The sequence below is a fragment of the Salmo trutta genome, chromosome 13 (genome assembly GCF_901001165.1).
Source record: "Salmo trutta chromosome 13, fSalTru1.1, whole genome shotgun sequence".
Classification (NCBI taxonomy): Eukaryota; Metazoa; Chordata; class Actinopteri; order Salmoniformes; family Salmonidae; genus Salmo; species Salmo trutta.
Window position 1 is genome coordinate 68,692,654 of NC_042969.1, and position 14,652 is coordinate 68,707,305.

Genomic DNA, 14,652 nt, shown 5'->3' on the forward strand with positions numbered 1-14,652 from the left:
CTACATGCATCAGAGATTGAATTATCCCCATTACACTTCATTAAGTGGGTCACATAGAAGGTTGTCTCACACAATAGACCCTTCACACATAGCCATGCAGAACGACATCTGTATGATCCTCAATCAGAGACACTAGAATCCCCCTACCTCGGCCGTGTTATGATTGCTGCCCTACTGTGGCTGTTGCAGGCATTGACTGTCTGCCACTGTAGCCACCAATGAGTGATCTGGGGACTCATCCTCAGGATCACCCCCCTTGTCCTCACAGTCTCTTGGCAGATTGATTGTATCCTCTGCTATCATTGCAAACTAGTATATCAAAGTAAAATCCATTACTGTTACATTTTAAAATAACATTTATACAACTATAATGACATTTCATTTTGGGGAATTGGAGGATGTAGTTATCAACGTGCTGACCTAAATGTCTAAAACATGTAATTTAAATGTAATTGCAGTGCAACAATTTCTTTGGGGGTGTTCAGGTAGGTACTTTGACATGTGGTGTTGTGTCCTGGAATCATTTTTGACATTAACCCAAACCAATACATTGTTTTAATGGGCACTATACAAACTCTAATCTAATCTGTATCATACATTTAATGTGAACAGTAGCTAACATTGCCTCAACATTGATAAAGACTGAACCTTTATGGAAGTGGGAGCGTTTGAAATATTATGTTCCCTTCCATCTAATTTGAAAAACGTCACATTTCATAGTGCCCATAATGTTTTTGTATTTGTTTAGCTGTGTGAGTTCCCAGAAAAGTGTGTCTTTCTGGCAGTGTGAATTCTAACATGTCACTGGAACACACTTTGTCTTTGCTCATTGCAGGAATTTGCACAATCTTTATGTGTATCAGTCATTTAGTTAGAACTCATTGTAGAATTTGATGGCGGTCTTGTGATGTGACATTGAGTCTATTAAATATTAGCTTGTTAAGTGTGTGTTATGCTTGCCATGCTGTGCATGGTAACTTAATATAATTGTTATGTTTTGCTGTGCTTTGGATTTTTGGAGTGTTGTAGTTAATCAAATTCTATTAACTAGAAATATTTGTAATGAAATGCTTGTTGTTTGCCTAATTGAGCCCATATGGTCTTGATGCAGATGATCATCTTTGATTCAACTTGATTTTCTAATGCCCTGTCGATCCCTACTATATTGCAGGTCCAAAATGCAAATATATCTTGTTGATACATGTGGTGTTGATGGGAATGAACCTGGGGCTGTGCAGTAAAGCTAATAAATCACCTAGAATACCTGCAGGACAAACATTGTTAAATGAAATGTTGGGCTATGTATGTAGTTCTTATAAATTGTCATTGAGAAAGTCATCATTAAGGTTATATTAACTTGCTTTTTGTATCTTCTACAGGAAGACCCTGCACTCAGGTACAAGTGCTAACTCCTGAACGGTCAGCTCGACTCATAAAGGAGATCCTCTCAACAGTTTGGCCTACCAGAGACTTCACAGTCCAGTGGGACCATGGGAACCGAGAGAAGAAGCATCCTACATACTCTTGGCTTAAGATGGTTTGGAAGCATCTATATATTAACTTTGCTGATGACCTTAGTATCTTTGAAGACATGCCATTGATCCCAAATGTGCCCCTTGAAGAAAGTGTGGACTCAATTGAGCTCCATCGTCTCAAAACCCCATCCCCTATTATCATTATGGATGAGCAAGAGGCCACAATTTCTGAAAGCCTTCTTGAAATCATGAAAAAACTTGGGGTAGTAGTGATGAAAAAGTTGGACCTGTGTTTGCAGCATCCTCTGTTGAAGAACTACATCCATCCTTCATCTCCTAGTATGCTACTGCAAATCATGGACAGGTCGTCAACCCAGAGAGTGGCAAACCTGGTCTCATCCTTCTCTAGCAAACAGAAAGTGGCACTGAGGGACTTCCTGGCAGGGCTGTCTGACATCACAGAGAAAGAAAAGCGTATTCTCCTGGAGCTGACAATATTTGAGAAAGTAGGGCCCTGTTCAGAGAAAGGCATCGCAACATATACCTCACTGAGAGGAGCCAGGGCTTTACACCATACCGCAAAGTATCCACCAGACGTCAAACTATCCATCAATGTTGTGGGCTGCAGTGATGAGGCATCCATTCGCCTCATTAAGATTCTGAACGTGGAACAGGTGAAAACCACTGACTGCTTGAAGTTGGTTGTTCAAGACATGGAGAAAGGGTTTTACTCAAAAGAGGATATCACTAAGATCATGCTCTGGGCCCTTAAGCATCTGTCATTCCTAAAGAATGAAAACAAAGCTGTGATTGGATGGCTTTCGGCTATAAAGTTCATTCATACATCTGCAGGGAAAACTGTTGCAACTACAGAACTTTTTGATCCTGAGCTGGAGATTTTACAGAATCTTTTCTACATGGAGGAAAATAGGTTTCCCACAAGTACATATACGTCATCTCCTGATATGCTACATTCACTGAGACAACTTGGACTGAAAAACGAAGTACAACTCAGCGAAAAAGATGTACTCCAGGTGGCACAGAAGATTGAGGAATTACAGGGTGGAAATGAGCCAGAATGGGAACCAGTTTTACAGAAAGCGAAAACACTGCTGCAAATACTGAATAGACAAACCAAGCTGGTAAAGTCTTCAGAAGCTCAGATTTCCTTGAAAAAACTGAAATGGGTGCCAGTTTGCAAGGACAGACCTGTAAATTATCCAAAGTCCCTTGCCTGGATGGGAGACACCCATAACATCTGCTCATTCTCAGAAATGTGCGATATATCCCATGCAGTGCTAGTAGGTTCTTCAGTTGCACTTGTAGAGCGCACTTCTGCCGGCATGAAGAAGGCCCTGAAGTTATCTATAGAGCCACAGATTGATCAAGTGTTACAGCATTTAAAGGCAGTGAATGACTGGCACAGATCTCAAGCATTTACCACAGAAGACTGGTATCAATTCCAACAGATCCTTATTGAGATTTATGACTTCATGCAAGCACACCTTGAAGATGCAAGAGAGGCAATGAAGTCACTGCCATTTGATTGGGTGTGGACTGGCAAGACCTTTTCATCACCTAGCCACACAGTTCTAAAACCCATTTCTGACCTCGATTTGCAACCCTACCTGTACTCTTTGCCAAAAACCATTGCAAAGTTTCACAAACTTTTCAAATTCTGTGGTTCGGTTGAAGAGGTTGTCCCAAGCCATGTGTTCGATGTGATCAAAACAGTAAGGCAAAGGTGTGATGAAGAAATTACTAAAGAGGAAAGTAAGCATGATCTCCTCCTCCTGATAAATATTCTGAGATGGCTGTATAACAGTCAAATTTCTGTGGACATTGACATGCATGTACCAATCCTTTGCTACAAGAATCCAAGCAAACTGGCCATGAAACCCATTCATGAATGCACCTACTGCGACATTAAAGTGGAGGATCTACATGACTTGCTTGATGATACATCAGAGCCCATTATCTTAGTCCATGATGACATCCCCATGAAAACAGCAGAATGGCTGAACGTGCCCTGTTTGAGTACGAGACTGATAAACCCAGAAAACCTTGGCTTTGAACAATCAGGCCAACGGGAGCCTCTGACAGTGAGAATAAAGAACATTCTAGAAGAATATCCATCTGTTGCAGATATTTTCAAAGAACTTCTTCAGAATGCTGATGATGCGAGTGCTACAGAGTGTAGCTTCCTGATAGACATGAGGAAGAATATTGACATTCGAGAGAACCTGCTTGACCCTGGCATGCTTATATGCCATGGCCCCTCCTTGTGGTCATTCAACAACTCTACATTCTCTGACACTGACTTTCTGAACATAACAAGGTTAGGTGGATCAATGAAGAGATGTGAGGCAGACAAAGTTGGCAAATTTGGCCTAGGTTTCAACTCAGTTTATCACATCACTGACATCCCCATCATAATGAGCAGAGAGTTCATGATCATGTTCGATCCAAACATCAACCACATCAGCAAGCACATTAAAGACAGGTCAAATCCGGGAATTAAGATCAACTGGAGCAAACAACAGAAACGTCTGAGAAAGTTCCCCAATCAATTCAAACCCTTCATCAATGTCTTCAATTGCCAACTTCCTCTTGCACAAGAGTCTCCGTACAAGTACGATGGAACACTGTTCAGACTCCCATTCAGGACTGAGCAAGAAGCATCAGTGAGTGAAATCAGCAGTGTCTACTACAACACCCCAGACATCTACTCCCTTGTTGATGAGTTCAGCATATGTGGCCACCGGCTCATTCTCTTCACTCAGCATGTTGGCTCCATGGTACTGAAGTACCTGAAATATGAAGAGCCCAATCCAGCAGCAGCACAGGATGTTGTCACTATCAACAAAAGTGTATGGTCATCCAAAGCTGCATATGGGCCTCTGAGCATCCTGAAATCTGCAGCAAAAGTCATGAAAAAGGTGTCAGCCACCAACAGGGTACCGGCTGACACTCCCAAGTCTGGCTGTATCATACGCATTGTGGTGGAGGAGTTTCACAATGTGTTCAAGCGCATAGTTGATCTCCAGTCACCCCTTTTCAGAGGTTCAGAGGAGGATCCTTCCTCGTACTTTGAAATGGCTGCCAAAGACGGAAAAAACAGACGACTCGCAGACGAAATGCCCCAAAAGGCAGTTGATCTCACAAACTGGCTCATTTGTTCATGTATGGATGTGACTGAAGCTCTAAAATTTGCACTCGGTGAGAATGGAAAACGACTTGGACTAGTGCCTTGTGGGGGTGTAGCTGTTCTGCTCTCAGAGGAGGAGAATCGAAAATGGACAGTGAAGGATAACACCAACCACATCAACCCGATAGGAGAAGTGTTTTGCTATTTACCTCTCAGAATCAAAACAGGTTTGCCAGTCCACATAAACGGCTGTTTTGCTGTGACATCTAACCGCAAAGAGATCTGGAAGACAGACACCAAAGGACACTGGAACTCAGTGTTCATGAGACACGTGATTGTCCAGGCATACCTAGCAGCACTCAATATGCTGCGTTCAATGGCAGAAAGTGGAGAACTGCTTGACTACAGCTACTATGTAGCATGGCCTGATCCAAGTGTAGTACACGATGACTTCACAGTGATCAGCCAAGGAGTCTACCAAGAGATCGCCAAAGGGGGTGACGGGGACCATGCAAAAGTTTTCTCAGATGGCAAAACCTGGGTATCAATCAAGTACGTCAGATTCCTAGATGACTCCTTGCTCTGTAGACCAGTCATTGGCCCTGCTGCCTTCAATATATTCCTAAAATACCTCAAGAAGAGCAGCTCGCAAGACCTCTGTGCTGTTGAGCTGCCTGACTGGGTCAAGGAAGGTTTTGATGATGCTGGATGCAAAGGGAAGCTGATAGAGAACACCCTGACTGAAAAGCAGTTCTTCTTAGATGTATTTTTCCCACATATTCAAGAAATCGACAAAGAACTTCGTGACCCACTAATGCATTATGTCTTGAATGGCACACTGGACGAATTTGCATCAATTCTTAGAGAGACTCCATGCATCCCATGCTCTGGCCCCAATCACCAATTAGTCATACCATCCAGACTAATCCATCCAGAAGGAAGAGTTGCAAAACTGTACAACGCTGATGATGGAAGATTTCCAGAAGGAACCTCAAAAGACTACATGAATCCAGTATGCTTGGTCAAGCTAGTACAGCTGGGAATGGTCAAAGATGACCTTTCTTGGGAGGATTTGATTGAACGTGCTGAATCTGTGTCCGATCTAAATGAAAATGATCACACTGCTGCATGTCTTCGGAGCAGCATTATTCTCAGTCTCTTTGATGAGAAGCTGAAAATGACAGACTCAGGAGCAGGTAAACTACTAGAGAAGCTACAGGACATAAAGTTCCTTCCATTTCTGACAAAGCCTGCAGGGTTTTCACTACCATGGCATGGGAATACTTTCCACCCGTCCACCATGTTTTCTGCCAAAGAGCTTTTTACGACTGACCACCAGGATACAGTGTGCTTGATAAAGCCTATCCTTAATGAGAACTCTCCATCTTTCAAAGGGTGCGGCACAATCACATTGGCAGTAAAATACTCTCTCGGATTGATAAGAAAGCCAACAGTTGGACTAGTTGTCAGTCAACTTAAGGAACTTGCTAAGTCATTTGACGGAGTTACTTTGTATCAGGAAAATATCACCAATGCCTGCTACAAATACCTTCATGAAGAAATGCTCCAGGATGCCAAAGCAAAGACACAGATCAATGAGGAGCTGAAAACCTTCTGCTCCATTCTGGTGGAGAACACTTATGTTGAGCCCTCCAAAGTTGCATTCTACCAGAACTTTGATGCAGCACCATATCTCTACCAGCTTCCCAACAAGTACAGAAACAGTTGCCGTGAGCTCTTTGAGCATGTTGGGGTTCAGTCAAGCTTCACAGTTGAGAACTTTTCAGCAGTCCTTGAATTAGTGAGAAAGGAGTGTGGGAGAAGAGCCCTCTCTGAGGATTACTTTCAGCTCTCTCGCAGAATCATTAGTGAAGGAATATGGGGCTTAATCAGAGACAAAAACCAAGAATTCTGCCAAGCTACCTACGGGGAAATTCTCCTTCCTGACACTCATCTTACACTGCAGCCATCAAGGTCTCTGTGTTACAATGACTGTCCTTGGATCAAAGTCAGAGACACAACTGTGAAATATTGCCATGCAGATATTCCGAGAGAGGTTGCTGTGAAATTAGGGGCAGTTCCCAAACGTCACAAAGCCCTGGAAAGGTATGCCTCAAATATCTGCTTCACTACACTTGGAAGTGAGTTTGGACAAAAAGAGAAACTCACAAGTAGAATTAAAAGTATCCTCAACGCTTACCCATCAGAGAAGGAAATGCTAAAGGAGCTCCTGCAGAATGCAGATGATGCTAAAGCCACTGAAATCTACTTTGTTTTTGATCCAAGAACCCACCCCACAGACAGAATATTTGATGATAAATGGTTGCCAATGCAAGGCCCATCACTTTGTGTCTACAACAATCAGCCTTTCACTGAGGATGATGTCAGAGGAATCCAGAACCTAGGAAGAGGAACAAAAGAAGCAAACCCTGGTAAAACTGGACAATATGGCATAGGATTCAACTCTGTGTATCACATCACAGACTGCCCATCTTTCATTTCAAACAATGACATTCTTTGCATCTTTGATCCACATGCACGATTTGCACCCGGGGCGACATCTGTTAGTCCTGGAAGAATGTTTAGGGACTTGGACTCTGACTTTAGATCTCAATTTTCTGATGTGCTAAATCTTTACCTGGGATCTCATTTCAGGCTTGAGCGATGCACAATGTTCAGATTCCCCATACGCTCAACAGAAATGGCCAAAATATCAGAGATCAGCTCTGTTCCTGCATCAGACAGAATGGTGCAAAACCTTCTGGATAAACTAAAAACCGATGGGGCAGAACTCCTCATGTTCCTCAACCACATGGAGAAAATTTCCATCTGTGAAATAGAGAAAGCTACAGGTGACCTGAAGGTGCTATACTCTGTGACTGCTAAAATCACAGATGGTGACCGTCTAAAACGCAAGCAATTTCATGCCTCAGTGGTGGATAGTGTGACAAAGAAGAAGCAGCTCACTCAAATCCCAGTCCAGCAGATAACCTACTCAATGGATATAGAGGACTCCGATGGCAATCTAACAACTTGGATGGTCTGCAATCGATCTGGCTTCTCCTGCATAGAGAAAGTCTCAAAGAGTGTGATTTCGGCCCACAAAAATGAAGACATTACTCTCTTTCCACGTGGAGGGGTGGCTGCATGTGTAAGCCACAACTACAAGAAGCCCCACAGAGCATTCTGCTTTCTGCCCCTTTCCTTGGAGACTGGCTTGCCCTTTCATGTTAATGGGCATTTTGCCTTAGATTCTGCCAGGAGAAACCTATGGAGAGATGACAATGGAGTAGGAGTGAGGAGTGACTGGAATAACAACTTGATGACATCTTTGATAGCTCCTGCCTATGTGGAGCTTTTGATTCAGCTGAAAAGACGATACTTCCCGGGACCCGATCCCACCATGACTGTGTTACAGGGAACACCAATTCACATCGTCAAAGACACTTTGAGGAAATTCCTGTACTTCTTCCCAGTCAACAGACTTGACATCCAGCCAGATTGGTACTGTCTTGTCAAAGCAGTGTACACCTGCATTCATGCTGACCTGAAACGTCTCCTTCCTGTTGTTAGGGCTCCCCACATTGACAACACAGATATGCACTCTGCCATATACATCTCCTGGGTGAACACATCCTCTGCCAACAAAGGTCGTGCATTCTTTGACAATCTGCTGCAAGATGAACTTCAACATCTGAAAAACTCAGAATACAACATCTCCTCACGCAAGTCTGTTGCAGAAAATGTCTTCCGACTCAAGGCCCTGCTTTCGGATGTGGGGTTCAACTTGGTCCACAGTTGTGATGAAACAGCCAGTCTTTACTTCTGTTTGGATGATGCAGGCATTCCCGTGAGCTATGTTACCCCAGAGGATGTACGAAACTTTCTCCTCACATTCTCGTCCCCAGACACATCTTGCCAAGTTGGGAAACTTCCCTGTCGACTCCAGCAGTCAAATTACAAGCTCTTCCACAGCCTGAAGCTTCTGGTTGACTACTGCTTCAAAGACGTAGAGGAGGATGGAATCAGCATAGAGGGGTTACCACTGATGATGACAATGGACAACATACTCCAGGTGTTTGATTCCAAGAAACCAAAGTTTCTGTCAACACACCATGAACTGGTTTCATCAAGGAAAGAGCTGTTCATGAATACACTATACATGAAGTACAACAACATCCTGATGAATTTAGGTGTTGCAAAGGTCTTCGACATCAGCAGTTTCGGGGAACTGCTGAGTTCTGTTCTACCACGTGAATACAGAACAAGGATCCTTGTGAAGTGGAGAGACAGCTACGCCAGTGAGTCTTGGCTGAAAAGTGCGTGGCACTTCATCAGTGAGAACATTGCAGTCAAGGAAGAGCAGGCAGGCATCAAACCCAATTTTGAGACTGTACTCGACCTACTGAAAGACTGGGCTTTGCTGCCAGGAATCAAATTCATGGTTTCAAGCAACAAGTTGGTTGTCCCTGATCACGACGTGTTACTACCCCTGAGTTTGATAAGTGCAGCTATCTTTCCAAATGGGCAAAATGACAAAATATTTCACATCCTAATGAAAGGGGGATGCATTCAGCTTGCCATCAACAAAATATGCTTCAAAGAGAATCCTGTCCTGCCTTTTTTGGCACAGCATACAGCAAACATAGACAATCCATCCAGCATCCTGAAAGCACTGGAGTACATGATTCAGACGACAGCTTTCAAAGCGGGAAGTTTAACTGACAAAGAGTTTGAGGCTCTTCTGTTGTACTTCAACTGCAATTTGATTAATCTCACCCAAGAGGACGCTCAAACTCTGAAACTGCTCCCATGCTTTAAAGCAGTCAGTGGCAGATACATCAGCATTGCAAACTTTGGGTCATGCTATGTTCTGGCAAAAAGCATTCCCTCTGCAGATATGGAAAAATGGGCTAACACAACATCCTTCGCCTTTCTCGCAGACAATCCACAGTTGAAGGAACTGTACAGTTTCCTTGGATGTTGCCCAATTGATGATCTGGAAGTCTACCTGAGGCATCTCCTACCAAAGTTTGACAACCTGTCATACGATGCCAAAATTGAGCACCTTGTCTATCTGAAGGAAAGACTTATGGCAATTGAGGAGTCATGTGGGATGAAGGATCATCTGTATGAGAAACTAGAAGGTCTGTCATTCATCTATGACTACACAAACAGACTCAAGTCAACCAAAATGTTCTATGATCAAACAGTGAAGGTGTTCGAAGTGATGCTCCCTCCAAAAACATTCATACCCAATGACTTTTTCAAGAAGGTTGAGCAAGTGTCAAAGCCAAAAAATGGGACAGCATTTCTCACCTCATGGATCACATTCCTAAGGAATATAGGCCTCAAACACATTGTCTCTCAGCAGCAAATTCTCCAGTATGCAAAAGAAGTCAGCATCAAAGCTCAGACAGAGAACTGGTCCAAAGAAAAAGCCCAAATGATTGTTGATGTTCTCCTTAACCACATATTCAATGAGAGGACAGACCTATTTGTTGGCGCTTTCCTCAAAGAGCTGTCAATGATAGCATTCCTTTGTCCTGAGCGTGCACCCACTGAGCTGATTCGGCTCCATGCTCAATTCCAAGAGATGAATGGCACTCTCCCTCTGATACGTTTCAGTGGGTCTCAAGTCAATCCAAAATTCAAGCAAACTGATATCATTCAATTACTATGGACATCATGTCCCATTCTCCCAGAGAAGGCCACACCAGTAGCCATTAAAGACCAGGAGGGAAGCACGCTGACTGGCCAAGAACAACTGAACTTAGTGCTGACCATGTTAAGTGTCAACTTGGAACCCCCCTTGGACAAAGTGATAAGCAACTGCAAAAATATCTGCAACATATCCAATCCCGATGATGACATGGTGAAAACAAGAAACAAAGTCTTGAGATCCACCTATGAAATTCTCAATGCAGATAAAAGAGAGTTTCGCTTCCAGCTACGAGGGGTGAGTTTTATCATGGTTGAGGAGGGCTGGAAACTTCTAAAGCCAGAAGAGGTTGTCATCAACTTGGACAATGAATCTGACTTCAAGCCGTACCTATACAAACTACCACTAGAGCTTGGCATCTTTCATCAGCTGTTTAAGCTTTTGGGCACAGAGGATGTTGTATCAACTAAACAATACGTTGAAGTGCTGTGCCGCATTCACAGAAATTCAGAGGGTAAGCAGCTCGATCCGAATGAAATGAGAACTGTGAAAAGGGCTGTCTCAGGGCTATTCAAAAGCCTACAGAATGAGCCAGTTCAGATACGCAAAGACCTTGAGAGCCTCAGAGATTTGATATTTTACCTGCCAAGTCACGATGGTAGATTAGCCAAATCCAACAGTTTAGTGTTTGACGATGCCCCACACTACAAGAGCAGAATTCAGGGTAATGTAGGCGTTCAGATGCTTGTGGACATGAGTCAGTGTTATCTTGGCAAGGACCATTCCTTCCACACAAAGCTGATCATGCTGCTCCCACAGAAGCTAAGGCCAAGACTCCTGAGTAGTATCCTTGAGGAGCAGCTGGATGAGGACTCTCCAAAAATGTGCCAGTTTGGAGCTCTCTGTTCGCTTCAGGGTCGCCTTCAGCTTCTACTGTCATCAGAACAGTTCATCACAGGACTGATACGAATAATGAAGCATGAAAATGACAATGCATTCCTTGTGAATGAGGAAAAAGCCATACGATTGTGCAAAGCACTTTGTGAGGGTTTGAAGGTGTCTTGTTTTGAGAAGCTCCAGACAACACTAAGAGTCAAAGGTTGCAGCCCTATCCCACACAGCCGGAGTGAAACACTTGCCTTCCTGAAAAGGTACGGTACAGCTGTTATTCATCTGTACATCCAACACTCAGACAGCAAAGACATAAATTTTCTCTTAGCGCTGGCGATGACACTTAAATCTGCAACAGACAACTTGATATCTGACACCTCCTATCTAATTGCTATGCTGGGCTGTAACGACATCTACAGAATCACAGAGAAGCTGGACAACCTTGGCGTCAAGTATGACTCCACAGAGCCCTCAAAACTCGAGCTTCCTCTCCCTGGGACACCCATACCAGCTGAGATACACCATATACTCCTCATGGATCCAATGAATGTGTTTTACCCAGGAGAATATGTGGGTTACCTTGTGGACTCTGAAGGAGGGGATGTCTATGGCGGATATCAGCCCACGTACACGTATGCCATCATTGTTCAAGAAGTGGAGAAAGAAGAGGAGGACAACCCAAGCTTCCTTGGGAAATGCTTCCAAATTGACATTGGATATTCGGAGTACAAAATAGTCAGTTCTCTTGATCTATACAAATTCTCTAGACAAGAGGAAAGTGCTCATATCCGAGACAGCAGCGCCCCATCGACTCCAACAACCCCCCCAGAATGTCGCTCTCCTGGTCCTGGTCCACGATTGGTGCCTCCCCTTTTTACTAGAAAGGAAAATCACAAAGTCCCTCCCACAAAACAATCTCCCAAAAAGATAAGACGTAGTGCATTGCCAGAAATCCTAAAAGATGTGACCTTAGTTATTGAGCAAGCTTGGAAACTCGCTGAAACGGAAAGGAAGAAGATCATTCGCCGGTTGTATCTCAAGTGGCATCCGGACAAGAATGCAGAGAATCTAGACGTGGCTACAGAGGTCTTCAAGCACTTACAGAATGAAATCAACAGGATGGAGAAGCAGACTCTGACAGATCAGCAGAACACTGATAGAGCATCCAGGAGAACTTTCTCAACATCTTCCACCCGCTTCCAGTCAGAGAAGTTTTCATTTCAAAGATTTTACACATCGTGGAACCAAGAGGCAACAAGCCATAGGTCTGAAAAACAGCAGTTCCGGGAGCAGTTCACTACTTATGCAGGTTCATCACATTCTAATCGCTTCTTTGTGCCCCCGACCTTCAAGTCTGTTGGCAATCCTGTGGAAGCCCGCAGGTGGCTCAGGCAAGCAAGAGCCAATTTTTCTGCTGCACGGAATGACCTTCACAAAAATGCCAATGAGTGGGTGTGTTTCAAATGCTACCTGGCTACAAAACTAGCCTTGATAGCTGCTGACTATTCTGTCAGAGGAAAGTCAGACAAGGATGTGAAACCCACATCACTGGCACAGAAAGTGGAAGAGTACAACCCACAGCTAGCAGGACTTGCGAAGGATGTCAACATCTTGGAGGGGTATGGTGTGGACAGCCTAAGAACTCGCTATCCTGACCTCTTACCCTTTCCTCAGATCCCCAATGACAGATTCACATCTGAGGTGGCAATGAGAGTGATGGAATGTACCGCACGGATCATCATCAAACTTGAAACTTTTGTGCAGCAAAAAATCTAATTCTGCCATGGTATTGGAACATATCAGATATCTTAAATAAAAAAAATATGCATAGATCCTCTGAACAATAGAAGATTATAGTGGCTGTGTGCAATACTGATATGTATATTATTGTTTTGAGGCTAAATTAAGTATCCAGCTGGCAGCTTAGCTATGCAGTAAGCCAATACCAATATTGGTTCTGTGGCCCATGCAGAATGTATACATGAATGGCTCTTCATATCCTAACACCAAGCTGTCTGAAAGTAATTTGACGTGGATGTACCATTTTTACAAAGACACAAATGATCTTTAGCTGCAATGCTGTACATACAAATGCCCCAGCAATACTTTTTTTTAACCAAAGTCCCATGTTTAATATATTTGCTGTCAGATAATTGAGTACAACTATGTTGCTTTTTTACTTGACCTTTTATACAAGTATATTTTTCCTGCCATAGACAACCATTTGTCTGTACTTTCTTTGTTACCATCTAAAAAGTCAAATTGATTGATTTTAGCCAATTCTCTCATGTTGTCACTGTTGTCATGCAATGTGTTCTATTTGCAACATCTGAAAATGAACCAACAAAATTACAATAATATTTGTACTTTTAAAACAGAATTATTTTATATTTTGATGGTTGGTTGGTTTATTTTTATTTTTAATAAGTTGTAAATGTTCTGTATCATAGCCTTTGCTTGTAAATGGACAAAGCACTTTCTCAAAACTTCTCCGGTACTTGCGCTTGTGACACCGCAGCAGATTGGGATAAATAGACTGAATGGAAAATAATTAATGTTACAGTACATCTAGATTTCATATGTCTATACTTTAGATTCTGTTTTATCATCATTTAATGTCTCCACTGAACTCTTTGTCCATTTATCAGACTTTGAATGGTGTCTTTTAGGAGCACAATTGTACACTACATCTACTGTAATGATCTGTATGCTGACGAGTATGTTTGATACATCAGGTAGTTTTTGGAGGACTCGTGATAAATAAGCAGTTACCTGCTTTGAAAAGATCATGGGTCAAAATGATTCATTATGGATTGGGCTGACCAAAATGATTTATGGCAAGGATTCGTCCTTAAGAAAAATAGTGATTACCGTAATGAAGAACCATGGTGTTCAATGGATAGATAATGTAACACGTATATTTTGCCAAAGTTGAATCGAGCTTTGTTTCATTTGGTTGTCTGATCTTTTCATATTAGAGGAATATTGCAGGTGGCATCCTTGTGTGGTGCTTGTTTTTGTCAATTGTCTTTACTCTTTTTGTGTTTTAATTTTCATTTAATGATTTTTGGGACTATAAATACACTGGCAGCATATTGTTGATACACTATACATACAAAGGTATGTGGACACCCCTTCAAATTAGTAGATTCGCCTATTTCAGCCACACCCATTGTTGACAGGTGTATAAAATCGAGCACACAGCCATGCAATCTCCATAGTTGAACATTGGCAGTAGAATGGCCTTACTGAAGAGCTCATTGACTTTCAACATGGCACCGTCATAGGATGCCACCTTTCCAACAACTCAGTTTGTTAAATTTCTGCCCTGCTAGAGCTGCCCCGGTCAACTGTAAGTGCTGTTGTTGTGAAGTGGACACATCTAGGAGCAACAACAGCTCAGCAGTGAAGTGGTAGGCAAAAAAAAAAGCTCACAGAATGGGACCTCTGAGTGCTGAATCGCGTAAAAATCATCT

The 14,652-nt window shown here is 42.8% G+C and overlaps 1 protein-coding gene across 5 annotated transcripts in view; it reads left to right on the top strand.

Annotated features, from left to right (window-relative positions):
* The window catches only part of LOC115206421 (sacsin), a 37,756-nt gene extending 24,094 nt beyond the window's left edge, over positions 1-13,662 (top strand). For 3 of the 5 annotated variants that reach the window (XM_029773397.1, XM_029773399.1, XM_029773398.1), the window contains 2 exons: positions 459-485; positions 1,380-13,662. In XM_029773397.1, the coding sequence (XP_029629257.1) occupies positions 459-485; positions 1,380-12,952 (11,600 nt within the window). In that variant the 3' untranslated portion in view covers positions 12,953-13,662. Of the gene's footprint in view, positions 1-458; positions 1,330-1,379 lie in introns of those variants that run through there. The other 2 variants (XM_029773402.1, XM_029773400.1) reach the window with 2 other exon arrangements.
* The last annotated feature ends 990 nt before the right edge of the window (positions 13,663-14,652 follow it).